Source organism: Callionymus lyra, chromosome 15 (assembly GCF_982586985.1).
Source record: "Callionymus lyra chromosome 15, fCalLyr1.hap1.1, whole genome shotgun sequence".
NCBI classification, from domain to species: domain Eukaryota; kingdom Metazoa; phylum Chordata; class Actinopteri; order Syngnathiformes; family Callionymidae; genus Callionymus; species Callionymus lyra.
The window spans coordinates 21,591,389-21,610,819 of NC_141832.1; the positions used below are offsets into that span (position 1 = coordinate 21,591,389).

The 19,431-nt window shown below is 38.2% G+C and overlaps 1 protein-coding gene across 1 annotated transcript; it reads left to right on the forward strand.

The window, feature by feature from the left end:
- The first annotated feature begins 382 nt into the window (after window positions 1-382).
- Window positions 383-15,996, forward strand: LOC148065341 (alpha-2,8-sialyltransferase 8E-like). The gene is made up of 7 exons (XM_087810152.1): window positions 383-444; window positions 14,081-14,152; window positions 14,227-14,301; window positions 14,467-14,563; window positions 14,696-14,804; window positions 15,183-15,279; window positions 15,340-15,996. Exons 2-7 carry the CDS (start codon window positions 14,085-14,087, stop codon window positions 15,782-15,784), a joined length of 891 nt encoding a protein of 296 aa, XP_087666278.1. The 5' UTR covers window positions 383-444; window positions 14,081-14,084; the 3' UTR covers window positions 15,785-15,996.
- The last annotated feature ends 3,435 nt before the right edge of the window (window positions 15,997-19,431 follow it).

Below are 19,431 nucleotides of genomic sequence, written 5' to 3' on the forward strand. Positions count from 1 at the left end.
TACATCTTTTATTTCATTACAAACTTTGCCCTAGAACAGCTATTTCATAACGAAGATAATACTGGAATCTTTGTCGTTTAAGTTACTCTAAATGTTTGTTGAATACAAATAACGGCTTGTGATAATAATGCCCTGTATTGATTAAAAAAATACAACAAATGTGTGGAGTAAAGACAAGGAGGTATTACAGAAAGATTTTTAAAAAGTGAAAGATGAATATTCAGGTTTTTCTGTATGTCTTGCATCATCAGATTATCTTTCGTGAAAAATCTCAAGAGTGATCGAAAGGAAGTGGGTGTGTTTTGTCTGTTGCTATTTAACACATATGATGTGCCAAAGCTTCAGGTCACAACAGGGTAAAGAGATGAAGGGCTTGATTTTTTTAATTTTTTTATTAACACTTGGAAGCTTGGCAGTTACTGTATTGTTGTTCTCATCTAACGAGTAAGTGGAACTTTCATTTTCCTTCTTGTATCTAATCGCATCATTTACCTCAGCTAATTATTTTAGAAATGACTCAAATGCATTTTTATCACTCACAAAAAAATAAATTTTAATTTCCAGGGGATTCATTGTCATTTACATTTGAACCATTGCTTGGACGTTAAGTCAACAATCATATTTTTTCTAAACATGATCTATTGTTAAACATGTATTCGATTCAAACAAACTTAAAAGGAAGTAAGAGTTTATTTTGCCTATGGAGAGTCTAATAAGCAGCTGTACTGGGCAATGGAGCTGAGTGTACTCAGTCTTTCAAGTGGACCCTTCAAGTTTCGACCGAATGCCAGAGTAGCATGAGTCACGGCAGTGGTCTCAGTATTTATTGCCATCCTGAACTTTGGAAGCCACTTATCCCAGTCTTGACGTCGTTCTCCAACATATGAGGCGATCATTGATTTCCACATAACTGGGACATGAGCTGGCTGGTGAACTGTGGACATGATCAGAAGCTGCATCCCTGAGAGAGCTCTGTCTATCAGTGAAGGACATAATTTTCTGATAATGATAAGAATTTCTAAAAATGAGATCCTTGTATTATGAGAGAAGATATACAACGTTCACAATACTCTTGTTTTATCACCTTTAGCCCTGAACCAAAATCAAGAAATTATTGTTTATTGTTGATACAGTCAGAAGGATGACATTTACAATGAAGACATATTCTAAATTACTTTCCTATAGGTGTATCCATTGATGAGTTGAATGTATGTCCTTTGTGTAATCAACTGTTAAACATTGATAATGTCATCTCTCATTCAGATCTTAAACATCCTGTGTTGTGTTTTACGACAGCTCTCTTCCTCACAGCAGGGGTTATGAAGTTTCAGGGCTCAGGGGCTCTGGCCAACTGTGTCTTAACTTTTATGGCCCTTGGTGACATGGCTTAAAGGTGACTGTGAAGATAACATACTGTATGTATTGGGGGAGGAAGGATAAAGCCACGGTAACAAATGTTGTGATTGTTTAGACAAGGATGTTCCCGACTTTTGAAGTATCAAGACACGGAATTTAGGGCCCTTGAACCTGGTTGGAGATAACAGGTGTGAAGGAGGTCAGGAGATTCTTTGTTTAGATTAGTGATCAGATCAAACAACATCTGTTGTTCATTATGGAGTCAGATTTGGTTCTGGGAGTGTCTTGAGTGTCTTGGCTTTAAAAGACGAGACGATCTAAAGATTAAGTGCCACTCTCTGGGAGGACCTGGGTGAGCCAGGATGACTGACAGAGACTGGACCAAGCGCTGGAACTGTGGTATTTCTGAACAATCTGAACAATTTGAATAATTTGCATTTCTTTGTTTAACTGTTGTATTTAAGGTCTTGTAAGACCTACTTTGGTAATCATACTTTGTTATTAATAAATTGACTGTTTTAATTCTAAAATGTCACTCTTCCTTGGATCAAACGAATGCGCAGAACTCATTAGACAGGAAAGAGATTTGAGTTCCTTTAAATTGGTGGACCCTCGACGTGATCCAAGGAGGAAAAGACGACTCCGGTTGAGGTGACGGGGCCTGGATTCCTGGACTCAAAAATTACAAGCTGCGCAGCATAAAACGGTAAGAAGACACCACTTTATTGATTAGAAGTCTTCTTTTGAGTCCAGATCCAAGTTTCGTGGCTGAGATCAAGATAAATTTAAATTTTAAATAAGTATAGAGCAAAGTGTGTTTGATTGTTCGGAAATACCAGAGGTTGATTGTTAAATTTTGTTGTTGTTGTTAAATATGTGTAAGGAAAAAGGTCAGATGTGCTGCTTTTGATTTTAAATTTTGTAAAGTAAGAAAATAAGGGTCATTTTTGATTTAATGAATCAAGTTTTATGAACCTAAAGGGTGTCAAAAAAAAATAACTTGTTCATTGAATGAGAAATGATCATAAGCTGTTAAAATTGATAAAAGTTAAAAAATAAGGGTCGTTTTTGATTTAATGAAGCAAGTTGTACGAACCTGAGGGGGTCGACACAAACAACTTGTTCATTGAATGGGAAATGATCATAAGCTGTTAAAATTAAAAAGTTAAAAAATAAGGATCATTGTTGATGCAATGAGACAAGTTGTATGAACCCAACTTGTTCATTGAATTAAACATGATCATAAAATGTTAAGATTAAATCAATAAGGGTTGTGACTACTTTCACGATCATAGAAAAGCAGACACATCTGGAAGAAAAAATAAATAAAAAATAGATAAATAATAAAATAAAAATAAAAATAGAAATGAAACAAATATTTTAATAAAGGCTTAGGCTTAAGACGCCTAATATTGATTGGGAATCAATGCCTTTAAGGTTTGGAACCTGCGTTCTCCTCGGGCTGGGCCCGGAGTATTGAGTTGTATCAATAACTTGAAGAACCGAAAAAGGTTGGAGGCCTTGGGGTCTGATCCGCTCCTAAAGAACCCAAGGAGTTAGACTCCAAGTTCAAACTAGGTTGAGTCTTTATAAAAAAAATAAAAAAAAGGTTAGGAACCTGCGTTCTCCTCTGGATGGGGCCGGAGTATTGAGTTGTATCAATATCTAGAAGAACCGAAAGGGTTGGAGGCCCTGGTGATTAGAACCAAAAGAGCCCAGAGTGGGACTCTGAGTTTGAACTAGGTTTAATTAAAGACGTCATTTTGTTAGTTTTGTTTTGCGTTGTATTGTGATTATAGCTGGATTTTGTGTTGTTAAGAAGTTAATTTTCTATGAAGTTGAAATTAATCTGTGGTTTGAAGTGGAATTTTGGGTGCAGCCTGCTGAGCTGAGGAAAAAACCTACGATCTTGTCCTTTTTTAGGTGAATCCCTGGACTAAAACGCAGACAGAGCGTTGATAAAACAAATTCTCTTGAACTAAAACGTATAACATCTTTAATGTTACGTTTTTCTTTTCTTTCCATATTCTCTTGAAAAAACGTAGCTTCTGTGAATGTTACGTATGTTTATATTTCCTTTGATATCAAACTTACAGCGTCTTTGAACGTTGCATTTTTCTTCTTTTACTTTCCTAATTTACAGCCGCTGTGCTGAGAAACGTCTGTGGACGTTTTCATTTCTTGTAACAAAATGAGTGTGGAAATTGACTGGGAGAAAGAATGGTTTGACTGGGGAATGGTTCCACGGTGTGGTGAATCTGTTGGGATGCAACTTGAAAAAATATTCGAGCAAATGAGAAGTTCTGCCCCAACGGACAAGGATGCAAAGGAAGTTGAAAAAGAGGGTAAAAAGAATGTGAAAGAATGGCAGAGTACGGGATTATTTTTGGCAAATAATCACAGATATGTTGTGTTGAAAGGATGTGCAGAGAAATGTTTGAAAGGAGAGTGTCTCTGAGAGGAGAAATGAGGGGGAAATTCCCCACAACCCCCGAAATACAGAAACACAGGAGAAACCTGGAACTACATGCAGGATCACGGCAAACATCAACGTCACTCGACCATCTGATCGACGGGAGGAAAGCAGACAACTTTCTAAAGCCAGTGACTTGACATGGAACTATTGACGACCCAAGAGACTTCTGACTCGGTAATATGAACACAAAAATACACTCATTATGAATGGTTTGGAAAACTAGGCCTTAAAATATTGTTATTGAAAATAAAAATTCCTATTAAAAATACCAAATTGATAAGAACTGAATACAATAAATTACTCGAAAGAAAATAATTAAGATTATAGCGCTAAAAATCCTATACCAATAAAAAGTAACAATAGGTAAAAAGATAAAAGCTTTTAAATAAATTAAAATAAAACATTTAAGAGGAAATACTTAATATTTCCTTTGTTCCTCAACATCAGTGAAAAGACAAGAAACTAACTGTTAAAGATAAAAATGAATTTGAACATATTAAAGTAAAACCAGTTCCATTATTGAACAGGCTCATTGTTGGACAGAGTTCTGTCATGGAGTAACACATGTCTTAACAGGGGGGATGGTAAGGTCAAAAGGACACTGTGTAGCAACAGGCATCCCTCCATACTGTGAATTTTACTTTTTGTAAATCTTAGTTTAAAACAGGGGTCTCAGACACGCGGCCCGCGGGCCAATTGCGGCCCGCGAGACGTTATTTTGCGGCCCCCACCTTAATATAAAAGTTTAATGTTAGTGCGGCCCGCGAGTTGTATATGAATGGCGCTTGACAGCATTGTGTGCGGAGCTGAAGAAATCTACCAATCACGGTGTGGCATATGGCTCTCGGGGGCCGGACATTGACGTCACTTGTGTGATGCAAGCAGAGAAACTTTTGTTTCCACTAGACCCGCACGCGCTCTTCCTCCCTCCCTTCCTCGCTCGCTCGCCCGCCTGCTCTCTCGCTCTCTCTGTCACTGTGTCTCTCCCCTGCTCCCTCCCCCGGCGCCGCTGTAAACGGGCTTGGGAGACGAGCGGTCCGGTAGCTTCACTCCGCCGAAGGACTGAGCAACACGATAGTCGTGATGTTCGCCCGTTCGGGGCTAATTGTGCTACCATAACTGTAAACTCCACGGCGTGCCCCCCCCCCCCCCCCTCCCGTTGGCTCCAGACAGAGATGATTTTGTGTGTAGTGGAAAAGCGGCAAATGAGTGATCGCGACAGGAACGTTGCCATGGAGACGAGGGTTTATTTACGTGCCTGGCTGCAGTCACACCGCGACACCTGTACGTCAGTAATAAAACTCCCCGATAACCTGGACCAATTCAAACCGTTTTTTTTTTTTTATTGTTTAATTTGTGTTGCCTCACACGATGAACATATATTTCTTTATGACGCCGGATAACACTCCGGGAGCCGTCACTTTTTTTGCGCTCGCTATCCCGGTACTTTGCCGGCTATTATCCGCCGACCGCCGTGTCGCTGTAGGGAGGAAAAGCGGATCTACACACATTGCGGAAATAACATTATTCTCCGTGCGTCGGCTGAATACAAATATATTCCACAACCCCAAACATGTCTTTTTCAAAGCCTGCAGTGAAGAGAAAGGTTAGTGATGAGCAAAGACGATTCCAGGAAAAGTGGGAGATGCATTATTTATTTTTTGAGCACGGGGGCACCCCGACGTGTCTTATTTGCACAGAGAAAGTTGCGGTGCACAAGGAATACAATTTGAAACGTCATTACACAACTAGACATGCTGAGGAGTATGAAAAATACCAGGGAGATGAGAGAGTGAACCGAGTTGCAAATTTAAAAAAGAGTCTACTGAGGCAACAAGATTTCTTCAAGAAAGCAACCAAAAAGAGCGATGCAGCAGTCAAAGCTAGCTACATGCTGAGTGAGATGGTTGCTAGCGCGGGAAAGCCACTCAAAGAAGGTGAATTCATTAAAAAGTGCATGTTACAGGCTGCAAGTATAGTTTGTCCGGAAAAGATGGATCAGTTTAGCAACATCAGCCTTTCTGCCAATACCGTGGCAGAGCGCATTTCTGACTTGTCAACTAACATTTATGATCAACTGTGCGAGAAAGCCAAATATTTCAGTTCATACTCAGTCGCTCTTGATGAGACCACAGACATCACAGACACTGCCCAGCTCGCAATACATGTCCGTGGTATTGATGACAATTTTGAAGTGATAGAGGAGTTGCTCACAGTAGCTCCAATGCATGGCCAGACCACCGCTCAGGAGATATTTCACCAGCTGTGTGATGCCATTGAGAATGCCGGTTTGCCATGGAAGAGGTTAATTGGAATAACAACCGATGGAGCGCCATCAATGACTGGGAGGAAAAATGGACTAGTGACACTTGTTCAAAAAAAACTGAAAGAGGAGGGCGCAGAAGAGGCCATTGCTTTGCACTGCATTATCCATCAGCAGGCCCTTTGCAGCAAATGCCTGAAGTTCGATCATGTGATGTCTGTTGTTGTCAAATGCATAAACCAAATCAGATCTAGGGGCTTAAAGCACCGAAGTTTCCGTGCTTTTTTAGAGGAAATGGAGTCTGAATATGGGGATGTGATCTACTTCACTGAGGTACGTTGGCTCAGCAGGGGAAACTCGTTGAAGAGATTTTTTGAGTTGAGAGCAGAGGTGAAAGCCTTCATGGAGAAGGTTGGGGTGGATGTTCCTTTGCTAAGTGATCCCAAATGGCTCATGGACTTAGCTTTTCTTGTTGACATCACACATGAGCTTAATGTACTGAACAAGAAATTACAAGGCCAGGGGCAACTCATCAGTGCTGCCTATGACAACGTGAGAGCATTCTCCACAAAATGTCTGTTATGGAAAACCCAGCTCTCTCAGACAAACCTTTGCCATTTCCCAGCATGCAAGGCACTCGTGGATGCAGGCACACCATTCAGTGGTGAGATGTATGTTGATGCCATTTTGAAGCTAGGGGAGGAATTTGATCACAGATTTGCAGACTTCAAGACACACAGAGCCACATTTCAAATTTTTGCAGACCCCTTCTCCATTGATGTGCAAGATGCACCTCCTTTGCTTCAAATGGAGCTAATTGACCTGCAGTGCAACTCTGACCTCAAAGCCAAGTTCAGGGAGGTGGGTGGAAAAGCAGACAAACTTGGACAATTTTTGAGAGAATTGCCTCCCAGCTTCCCTGAGCTTTCCCGAATGTACAAGAGGACCATGTGCCTTTTTGGGAGCACATACTTGTGCGAAAAGCTCTTCTCCACCTTGAACTTCAATAAGTCCAAGTACAGGTCCAGACTTACTGATGATCATCTTCAAGCAATACTGAGGGTCTCAACTGCTTCCTCTCTCCAGCCAAATGTAGCTCAACTATGCGAGAGGAAGCGCTGTCAGGTGTCTAGCAGCAAGAAGTAGGCAAGAGAAGCCATGTTCAAGCCATGTTCAAGTTCACGGATTTAGTTATCGTTAATTCTCACATAGTAAGTATGTGTATACATTGTTGCTGACTGGAGAAATCTAATTATTATTGTTATTAATTATGACTGATTTATTTACTTAATTCTGATTTTGTTCATTTATATTTTGATTTTATTTTGTGTTGAAAATAAAAATAAAGACATTTAAAAATATTTTTTTCAAGAAATATTTTCTTGCGGCCCAGCCTCACCCAGACTCTGCATCCAGTGGCCCCCAGGTAAATTGAGTTTGAGACCCCTGGTTTAAAAGCTTAAAAACACAACCCACATGGTATCATGAGGTTAAATCTAGTTGGTTTTATGGTTGTTCTGTGAATTTATGTTGCTTGACTCTATTTGGTTGGACTATGGAAGTATTTGTCTTGGCTGATAAGAGTAATGGTTACTTGTTTAAATTGTGAGCTAAAGTTAGTCCTTGTTGTAAAGTTTCGACTCTGACTGAGATTGTTCTTTGTGGCTTGTTTGTTTACTCTGAGACTGTGTCAGCTGTTTTAACATCTAGGATTGTTTAAATTAGGTATATTTTTTAGGTTTTCAAGATCATTTTATAATTCAAAGCAAGTTCTGCTCCACTGAGTGTTTTCTTGTCCATGACATGAAATTAGACTGAACCTCTAGAGGGAGGAGCTCTATCTGTGGGATTGTTCACTACTTGTGGTTAGACTCTGAGATCTGTTCCTGCCCTACTAACACACTCCTTCCACTCTGTGACTTTTAACACAATTTTGAGAAATAGTGTCTATCTAATTACACTTTTTCAAAAAAGTTTTTCTTTTATGGAGATGAAATTTTCTGTCAAACAATCAAAGTACTATGGGTCACAGTGAAACATCAGAAAATGACCATTACTTTGACAAACAATTTTCTGGGGTCCGACAGTCATCACAACAAATGTTTGGTTTAAGAAAAAGGCAAAGTGGCTTCTCTCCCCTCTACTGTTATCACTCTCGCCCTATGAAGCAGCCTGATTCAGGAGAGTATGGAAGGCTGGTTCGCTTATGACGGGTAAGATCCTGACTCAAACCATGGGACAACCTAAGACAGGCACAGTCACGATTACTTGACCTAAGTCCCGTGAGAAGATTTCTCACTGATGGGACCATGCAGGTGATGCTGGTGAGCTGAGGTGGAAGAGAAAGTTTGTCAGAACCCTGTCTGATGACACGACGAAGCCACTCATGGGTCATGTTTTGCGAAACAGGCCAAAACCAATACATTGACTGATCCCATGAGGATGTTTGTAGCTGAAGAAAATCCTCCTTTTCTTGCATGATATTGTTTTCTTAACATTTTCTTGTCCGTTAATTGAAAGCATTGAAAGCTCTGATTTAAAATAGAAAAGGGGAATTCTCTGTAGAGAAGATTTTGAGATTTTTTATTTTTGATTGGGAAGTATAATTCTCTAGTAGAAGAGATTCTGAACAGTCATAACTGTGAGACGGTGTAATGTAGGGAGTTAGGAAGTTTAAGTGAAATGAAATAGTTTAAAAAACGGGAAGTAAACTATCCTTTTATCTGCTACTTTTGGAAAGAAAACAGGGATAAAAGGAGAGGAAGAAGATATATGGTTGAAAATGTAGTATCATTGAATTGGGATAATTTTTAGGATAAGTATTGCTACATTATATTCTGAATGTAAATGATTTGATACGCTGACTGGTTTGGAGTGACAGGCTTGACAACAGAACAATCTCAGATCTACTTTGAAGATGAAAGAGGAAACTTGTTAATTTGTGTTTAGGAATGTTGAGACTTTACCAACCAGAAGTGAATGAATAATCGAGGTGATAAAGAAGTTAATGAAGAAGTTGATTCTTAATTCAGTCTGTTGAGGTCTGTAAGTAAAAATAATTTTTAACTTAGATTTGAAAAGTAATGACGAGGCTTGATACATTGTCATTAGCGCTGATGGCAGTGAGATCATGTCCTATGAAGGATTTTATAGAAGTGATAATTGATAATACAATTAAAATGATTGATTTTAAGATTCTTTAGGGAACAGTTTGGTGTGTGTCATAAAGAAAAATATAAATACTTTAAATAACTATAAGGGGTTAGAATATTTTTGGGAACTTTTGATAATTGTTGATTTGAGGATTACTTTAAAATGGTTAAATTCTAAACTTAAACTGGAAATCACTTATTATGAATTTGATTTGAGTAAAGTTTAATTAAAAAAAAAAAACGGAAAAAAAACGTTATGAGTCGAACAACTGGATAAATGAATTGAAGTAAGAACATTTAAAAGAAATAACCGCTTTTTATTTGATCACATCAGTTTGATCAGATGATACTGAACTTATGCATTTGACTGACTTACAGACATGACATGACGTAGACCGAACACTGTGCATCTGCAGTGCAACAGATTTTGTGTCTATGTGTTTGTGTGTTTGTGTGTCTGTGTGTCTATGTGTCCATGTGTCTATTTGTCTGTGTGTCTATGTGAGTGCCAGGATGCAAGAAGATGAGATCATGTGTGTTTGCACTGAGAGAAAGAAGCAATGAACACTAACATATACCGGCATGTGATATGTGCATGTGCATGATTCAATTGATCATTGTTTTGAGATTTATCCTAAAAGGTTCTAGGAATGCTGCACCTCAAGTGAGGTGGAGAAGAGTCCTCATAAATCTCTTCTTTCCTCAATTCTGTGTGTGTGAGAGTGAGAGAGACCCTTCACCAAAAACGTTTATTTTGCAGGATCAGGTCGGAACCTGAAGGCTCCATTTCACATATCAATGATGTTTAGTAACGGTGTTTGTTTCTAATGATGACTTAAATTCTCCAGGAGCAGAAGCAACACACCTGTCAGTAGTTTGGTGGTCTAGAGACACCAGGACCTTGTTGAGTGTGTTGTGTCTCATGATATTGTGATAATGTGTAACTTTCTTGTCCTTTGTGATGAACATTGTGCGCTTGCGAAATAACCTTCAATTTTATACAGAAAATAATTTGCAGCACTGATAGGTTTAAGAGTTGGACCTCCAGGACTAAGAGCTCACCGCCGACATGGCTTTGAGGGTCTGAGAAAGGAGACCTAGTCCAGATGAACGGCAAGTCTAGCGGAGAGGTCGAAGGTGCCACGCTAGAGACAGGACCAGCTGAAGGAGGGTGTAACGTGAGACCAGACCAGACACGTGAGGGTTCTACACGGGAGGCTGAACCGGCTACATCCAAGTCCGGACCGGATTGGAGTTCCAGGTGGACAGAAGAGAAGATGCGTGCTGTCCCCAACAAGTGGTAGAACGTTACCACCAACTGCGGCCCCTACAATCTGCGGCCCCTACTTCCTGTGGTCCCTGCATCCTCACTCCTTGAAGTCTCACTGCTTTTCACCAGCAGTGATCCACCCCTGCACCTGATGAAGTCTCGCTGCCAGCGATGACCTTTTCCACCACATCACTACCGCTTGATGGCAATTTTCCTGCTTTTGCCTATTTCCTTAAACCATTTTGAAATATGGCTTTCCACAACAACCAGCGGAAACACCCTACAATGCCTACATGAGTGCATTGTCCTGAGTCTTGAGCCCACATGGACTGGGGCGCTCAGGGAATTTCCATTTCTTTCTATCAAAGAGGTGCTGAATGGAATCCTGCGCCTCCACCAAGCGATCATGTCCCTCATTGAGTTTGTTTTGCTCATGAAATCATCTCAATTCACTTGATGAACTAAAAAGTTTGGAAGCCCACAAACGACATTGGTAGTTCGCTTGAAAACTCTTTGAATGATATCCCTTGTAATGCTGCCTTTCTGACACAAACTTGGGAATTAACTATTGAGGTTTTCTTGTTTTAAGATTCACACTGGAAGTGATAACATCTTGGTTGGTTTTTAACAAATAGATTTAAAAATGTTAGATTTCACTGTAGCAATTGGTATTGTTCAGTGAAAGGAGGGTGTATGATTCATATCAAATTCACAGGTTAAATAGTTTTTGAATGCTTCCAAAAGTAAGAAACAGACACATAGGGTGTCCGTAAAAATTGGAAGATTGTATGAGATGATGTTTTTGGGAGTAATCTGTGAGCATGAATTTAGTTGGAAGCCACAGTATTTAAAAAATAATAATAATTTGGAAAAAAGAAATGAGAAAAAATCTAATTGTATAATCTACAAAGTAGGGGATTTGTAAAATTTTTGCATATTATAATTCTCACGTATAAGGCCATATATGAAATTGTGTTGAGATTTTGGGGAAATACATGTAGAAATACATAGACCCTATGATTAAAAACTCCAGAATGAGTTATTAGAATAATTCGCAATGTTTCCCATTAGAAAAACTACTAATACATAACTTAGAAAGTCTGGAATTTTAAAAATTAGTTGACATTTTACATTTAAAAACATTAGAAGCATTATTTTGGTTAAGAATTGAGAACTAATGTTAAATATAGTTGGTTTCATTTATGTAAGCGAAATAATGAAAGAGGCTTAGTGACAGAGTTTTGTAGAAACTGGTCAGTTTAAAAATAAGATACATTTAAAAAATATAAATGAAAAGCTAATAACATTGAAATGTAAAATACCTAAGGATTACAAGGTGAAATGAATGAAATGTGAAGTGATTTTGTTTTTATTTTTTTGTTTAGAAAATTGATATTTTGGGTTTATTTCATGGATTACATAGGATAGGAAAATAAGTTTGGGCTTCAGCTCCTTTTTCGATTACAGAGTTTGTTTAAGGGTTTGTGGTGAGAAAATGGTGTGTAGAAGTTATGGAAATAACTGCAAACTGATTGATCATTTACCATGTACCAGATTTTGAGACAAAAGGTTTGTTTTGAACTTCAATATTTTAAAGGTTGACCTCTGGTTTCAGAGGTCAAAGGAGGGATTGAAGACATATTCTAAATTACTTTCCTATAGGTGTATCCATTGATGAGTTGAATGTATGTCCTTTGTGTAATCAACTGTTAAACATTGATAATGTCATCTCTCATTCAGATCTTAAACATCCTGTGTTGTGTTTTACGACAGCTCTCTTCCTCACAGCAGGGGTTATGAAGTTTCAGGGCTCAGGGGCTCTGGCCAACTGTGTCTTAACTTTTATGGCCCTTGGTGACATGGCTTAAAGGTGACTGTGAAGATAACATACTGTATGTATTGGGGGAGGAAGGATAAAGCCACGGTAACAAATGTTGTGATTGTTTAGACAAGGATGTTCCCGACTTTTGAAGTATCAAGACACGGAATTCAGGGCCCTCGAACCTGGTTGGAGATAACAGGTGTGAAGGAGGTCAGGAGATTCTTTGTTTAGATTAGTGATCAGATCAAACAACATCTGTTGTTCATTATGGAGTCAGATTTGGTTCTGGGAGTGTCTTGAGTGTCTTGGCTTTAAAAGACGAGACGATCTAAAGATTAAGTGCCACTCTCTGGGAGGACCTGGGTGAGCCAGGATGACTGACAGAGACTGGACCAAGCGCTGGAACTGTGGTATTTCTGAACAATCTGAACAATTTGAATAATTTGCATTTCTTTGTTTAACTGTTGTATTTAAGGTCTTGTAAGACCTACTTTGGTAATCATACTTTGTTATTAATAAATTGACTGTTTTAATTCTAAAATGTCACTCTTCCTTGGATCAAACGAATGCGCAGAACTCATTAGACAGGAAAGAGATTTGAGTTCCTTTAACAAACACAAATAAACAGAGTTTAACAGTTGTACAACACAATTATAAATGATTGTCTTTTTTAGAACAAAATATAAATCTCTACACAAGAATGATATCCTCGTTCCCCATACGGGCCACCACTATGTAACAGACCGTCTCAAAGTCGCAGCATTTATTCAATGAAAAGAAAACGCCCACAAAGGTGAATTTGAAGGAAACCAAAATATCTTTACTTACTAACTTATTCTTAATAATTTAACAAAAGGCGCTCCGCAACAAAAAACGGGTCCATCTTTCATTACAGCACCACTACTTACACTAGTACGGACAACAGCGCATGGTCGTCACAAAAATTCTACATATCATTTTTGAGAAAAGATGAATTAAACATTAACATTTTTAAATGTCCTGCTCTCACTTTTATGCTAAAAACAAATGTTATTCTCTGTGAAAAAAATAACATAGATAAAGAATTGAAGCTCTGAAGCTCACCTTAAATAGTGAAAATATGTTGTATTATGCCTACAAATAAAAAGATTCACTTAATGTAAAATCAATCGTTTAGCAGGTCGGTTGCACTGCATTATTATCCCTTGTGTTATCTCTGAGTTCTTTATCTTTATACTTAGATTGAATCACATTGTTCTTTCTCTTTATGTTCTTGTTCTTATTTTATTTTTATTTATTTTTTTTATGCAAAATTGCTGTATTTTCTGTGGCTATTTGGAAAAAAACAATTTCTCGAGGAGACCTCCTGAGGGATCAATAAAGTTTTACCTTACCTTACCTTACCTTGAGTCAAGGTAAACAACCTCCACCACTGCATATGTATTTGTGGAAGCCAGGCAGGTTGTTCACCTTGACCCAGAGACAACACAAGGGATACCAAAAACACATTTGTTTTTGGGACTTCGGTTCACCTTGTCTCTGAAATAACACAAGCCTTAAAAAAAATGTAAAGTTTGATAAAAAAAAAACAAAAAAAACAGAGTCTGCTTTACTTCACCCTGTGGAGAAAACATGTAAACAGTGTGTGGTCTGTTTATGTAGGACACGGCAACACCGTTTTGAGGCATTTCTTCTAATTCCTTTGTTTTCTTGAGAATAATATATTTAATATTGATCTTTTTTATTATCTTTGTTTCACCAGTGGGATGGTAAATAATCTACCAACGATGAGAAGACAGCCCCTTAAACTTAAACAATTCTGCAAAGGCTGCAAGTGAGTAAGAATAACTAAAACTTTAGTTTAGGTTAAGTCTTTGAACACACTTTCTAATAAGAATTCCCTAACAGGAAGCTCATTAAGGATGTTGTGGAAATGTATTCTCGAACCTGGTGGAAGCAACAGCAGCATCAGAAAGAATTCAGGTAAGGAATTATGGGATATGCTGCAGTGTGATTTTGAGGCAAAACCAAATGCATTTGTAAAGATGTGAGGCAAATAAGTGCAGAAATCTAAATGTTTTCAAGTTCTTCAGAGGTTCTTCTAAGCTCTTCAGTATAATTACAGATCAAATAAATCTATTCCCACAGATCTCTGCTGAACAAACAGTGCAATGGCTTAGAAGACGCAATCCTCACCAGAGTCAACTCTCACATGTCAAAGTCTTTGGTCAAGATTATTCCACCTGTATGTAATACATGTGTCTAATAGTGAAAACATGCTTGCTATATCATTTGTTTATTCACATGGAAATGGAAATCCTATCAAGTGCTAACAGTTCATACTTTTTTTTTTCCTCCTTGAATATTTTTTCAACAGGAAAATCCTTTTTCCAATAAAACCTGGGATACATGTTCTGTTGTTGGAAATGGAGGAATTCTCTACGACAGTCACTGTGGGAAGAAGATAGATTCAGCGGATTTTGTCATCAGGTTATTAAGAAATGTTTTCTGCATAATCTTTTCTCGATTTTTCGGCATTTTACATCAGTGGTTTGCAAATACAGTGGAGCCTCCTCTACCTCCTCATGACACACCCATGAATACTCGCACTTTCATTTGTAATATTCCTTTTTTCCACATATCCTTAACTACATTCTGTACCAATAGTTTCCAATCGTGTTTGTCTTGTTCACTCTTAAAACATATTACAGCATCATCTCTTCTCCTCTCCTTCATCAGCTACAATTCTTTTACAGATGACCCAAGTTTACTCCACCGTCCACCTTGCTGCACTCTCCTCTTCACCTCTCTTACACATTGTCCATTACTCTGACCGAAAATGTTTTTGCCTGTTCTTGTTATGCTTCGTTGTAATTTGCCTCCCTTGCATGGTGACTTCAAAACACACGTGGGCAATAAATCTAGTTTTGTGACGGCCAACCCAAGCATTTTCAGAGAAATGTGAGTATTTGAGGTCTCTAACTAATTCAAGCCGTCTTCTAATTCCTCTTTTATTTTCAGGAAAAGACATGCAAATTACACACAGAGATTGGCAGAGAAGATAAAACCACATGGAGATGCCATGATTGCTATACCTGGCCAAAACCGTTTGGTCTTTAAAACTATAAACTTCCTTAAAGGTATCAAGAGTCCATCTCATCCTGTCTTTCTGAACCCTGTATATATGAGTAAGCTGACTCAGTTCTGGCGTTCCAGAGGCATGAAGGCTGCTCGACTCAGTAGTGGTTTATTCATGGTGAGCATGGCACTAGAAAATTGTCAAAATGTAAATGTGTATGGATTTTGGCCCTTCAATGTTCATCCATTTGGACTCTATTTCCTGCCACATCACTACTATGACAACAGATCACCAACAAACTACCACAAAATGCCTGCAGAGTTTCAAAACCTGTTAAAGCTGCATGTTCAGGGTGTAATCCGTCTTCACCTGGGGACTTGTAAATAATCTTTTCCTTTGAACAGAACCTGATGGAACAAAGAAGAAATATGTCCTTTGACAAATATGTTTAACCCTTTTGGAATGATTGTTCAGTACACACTGTGCTGTTAATACTCAACGCTATGTTTCCTTTAAGCTGGCATTGAATTATTTTGAGTCAGACCTTTTTTCTACTATTGTCCGTACTGTTTATGTATTATTGTGATCTTTGCCACGGACTGAGCAGGAGACAACCATAGTAGGATAATGAACACACTGTGTGAAGTGTGAAACAGATTAAGTAAAATAAACATGTCAATCAAAAACAAGAACAGGTTATATTTTTTACTTTACTTTACCTTACTTTTTACTTTTTTGTTGGATTATTCAATTGATGTTTAGAATGCAGTCAAACAACAGCACACTTGTTCTCTTTTCTTCACACTATGTTTCACATTTCAACCACTAATACACTGACACATTTGGACGCACAACTCAGACGTGTCGTTTGATGGACATAATTAGGTTTACCAGCCAGAATGTTTGTAGGCTTGGAAATTAGTCAAAAAACATATGATTTAGAAATCAACCAACAAAACTAAACACTGACACCAGAAACCTGGTCGACATGTAATACAATTACGCGATCGCCTAATTGCCCACGTAACTTTTTAGTCAATTACAACTCCAGATAAAGAGGTACTGCAATGTAAATAAATAATACAATTATTTAAATCTTCAATCTCAGACCCAGAAGGTAGATATATCATATTAGATATTTCCCTATGTTAGATTAAAATTATTATATACGTATACGCCATAGACCACCAAGTGAGTATATCACATATCTTTGTCATGGCACATAATGATAAAGGGTGCTTTAATGGACCTACTAATAGAAGTATAAATATATGAATTTTGAAATATTTTCTTTTATAAAATCAAATTGCATTAAAGTGTAGTTTAATATAATATATAATACATGAAGGCTTACTACAGCAATGTGCATTCAGAAGTGCAACTGCTACAATAATGAATGAAAAAAAGATACTTTATTGAGCTCCGTGGAGAAACTCAAGAGAAGAGTTATGACACTGGAAGATTCCAACATCTGTTTATCTGCAAATCACTCCTTAAATTGTATAACAAAGAATGAAGCAAGACACACCCGGGAAAGGGGGAGCGAAAGACGGAACAGAAGATCACCCCCACCTGAAAATAATTGAATAATTAGATTACAGGAAGACAAATTCGAATGTCTCTCAGAGGGTGATCGGTGACACAGAGAACTTGAAAGAACAATTTGGCTGGAAAGAGACGACCTCCCGGACGGGAAATTTGACTTAAATATAGCGGTCATTTTACAGCTCGCCACCTTTCTGCCCGGGGCTATCGACCTGTAAAGTCCCTGGGTTAAGTGAGTCCGGTCCGATCGTTATTGAAAGCTTGAATTTTCTTTGACATGAAGCGGCGAATAAATGACCCATTACACACTCTGGATTCATCATCTTTCTCCACAAAGCGAAGTATAAGACCCGGCAAAGAAGTGACGTCGTGTTTGAGTGACGGAAGCGACTCCGTGTTTTGATCCTTTTACCTAGCAAACAAACAAAATATGACAAAAGTAAGCTGTACCAACAACACCTCCTCACGCCCATGTCGTCAACCGTCCGACACAGTGCAATGACCCCAGATGTCACTAGGGTGACACTATAGGGGGGACATAAACATCGGTCTTAGCCGTCCCAAATATACGGAGAACTCCCCCAATGTCGGATTCAGACGGCCCGGGTAACATTTGACGCGTCGCCTAACTCTTCGTTGCCATGGTAACGTGACGTGACGCGTTGGTCTTGTCATTTGGCTACCGTAATTCTAAAACTATATCGCGCACATTCAATTTTATTAATGTCGACAGTTCCATTCTACCCCTGATTGTGCTTACCAACCTCGAACCAATTTGAGGTGGTACAGCGCCCATAAATCTCTAAAAAATGATTTTTTTTGTATTTTTTGAAGCTTGGATTGTTCACGTATCGTGAAAGTCAAGAAGCCCTTGTGGAATAATAAATGATTAAAAGGTCCTGTAAAAGTGACTATATTGTATTTTACGGTGTTACAACGCCACAGTGTTGAGATTGTTTTATGAATGTGTAAAATCTGTATAGTAAAGTCTGGATGTGCTATTTCGCCTGATCCTCTTTATAATCTGGTGCGCTTTTGTATGAAAATAGACCCTTACATTGAGATTGCGTTTATGGACATATGTTTTCTTTTTATTTGGCTGTGATTATGAGCGATCTATTTGACATTTGTCAACACTAATCGCAATCCTGCAGAAGTGACGTCACGCCTGCTAATAAACAGGCGTTAGGGTGTAGAAAAACACATTGACAAGGTCATGATCCAGTTCTGTATTTGAGCTTTATTTTTTACACACCTCAGACGTAGAATTTGATAAAAAACATGCGTATAGCGGATTTCTATCGGGTCACCTCATTACTGTATCCCTCCACCGTGCACGGGATTTATTTTATTAATATTCAAGATTTTGATTTAATTTATTCCAGGCACTTCTGCATATTGATACAGATAACATATTAAACCTATGTTATCAGGGAGTTTATTTTAACCCTTTTGGATGAGGGATTTGATCTGTTGTGGTTTTCTTTAAATGAAAGAATTAATATATAAAATAAAATTTAAGAGTATATTTAATTCCAACACAAAGAGGTAAACCAGATGGGAAACACCATAAAACAATGGATGAATGAAACATGGAGCTCTTATCTCTGAATGCATGATCAAGTATACTTGGAATAGCAGTGACCACCAAACACATGTCAAAAGCAGGTGAGTTGGTTACATCCTAGACACTTTGGTATTTAAAATAGTCATGTTTGGTAATAATGATAAATACATTTCTGTGCCAGGACGTACTGACATGCTGACGCTAATGGTCAAGGTTTTCTGGCTTCTGTTGCTGGAAACACTTGGTCGTGCCCATCAAGCTGGTAGCTACACCAGACTGCAGAATCTTTTTCAATAGATTTTACACTTCAAATGATCAGAATCATACAAATTTATTAAAACGTATGTTGTACCACAAGGTTTTCTAGGTTCTGTTGACTTTCGGACAAAGAGAAGCGGGTTCGAAATTGTTATGGTAATAAGGGGACGGCATGAAGAGAAAGATTTTTGTGAAATGGATGAACCAACACTGGAAGTCCATGTCAAGTCATTGTGATTCCTTGAAAGAGTTGTCTTGCATGGCAGTGTCACAGCAGGGTAAGAGCTTATTTAGCAAGTGAAGAACAGAACTACTCCATGTACAGCTCCTCATTCTTATTGTGTTATTCTTTTAAGATACACCATGGGGCCTGATGGTGAGGCTTTGAAGGGTCTATAGAACATTTTAGCAGCAGGAGCAAGGCAGTCATGACATCACTTGAACCATGACTCAGACCAGAAACTGTGAACAATCGTTTGATATATAACCTATAATAAAGCACAATTTGACATAATTTTGAATAATGCTCCCATAGTATTCATCCCAACGTGATCAATCCAGTTGTGACATCAGAGAAGCCTATAATTGATACCAATGAATGCTTAAAAAATTAAAATTTATGTTTTTATGATTACAGTGCATATCTTTTATAATGACAAGGTGA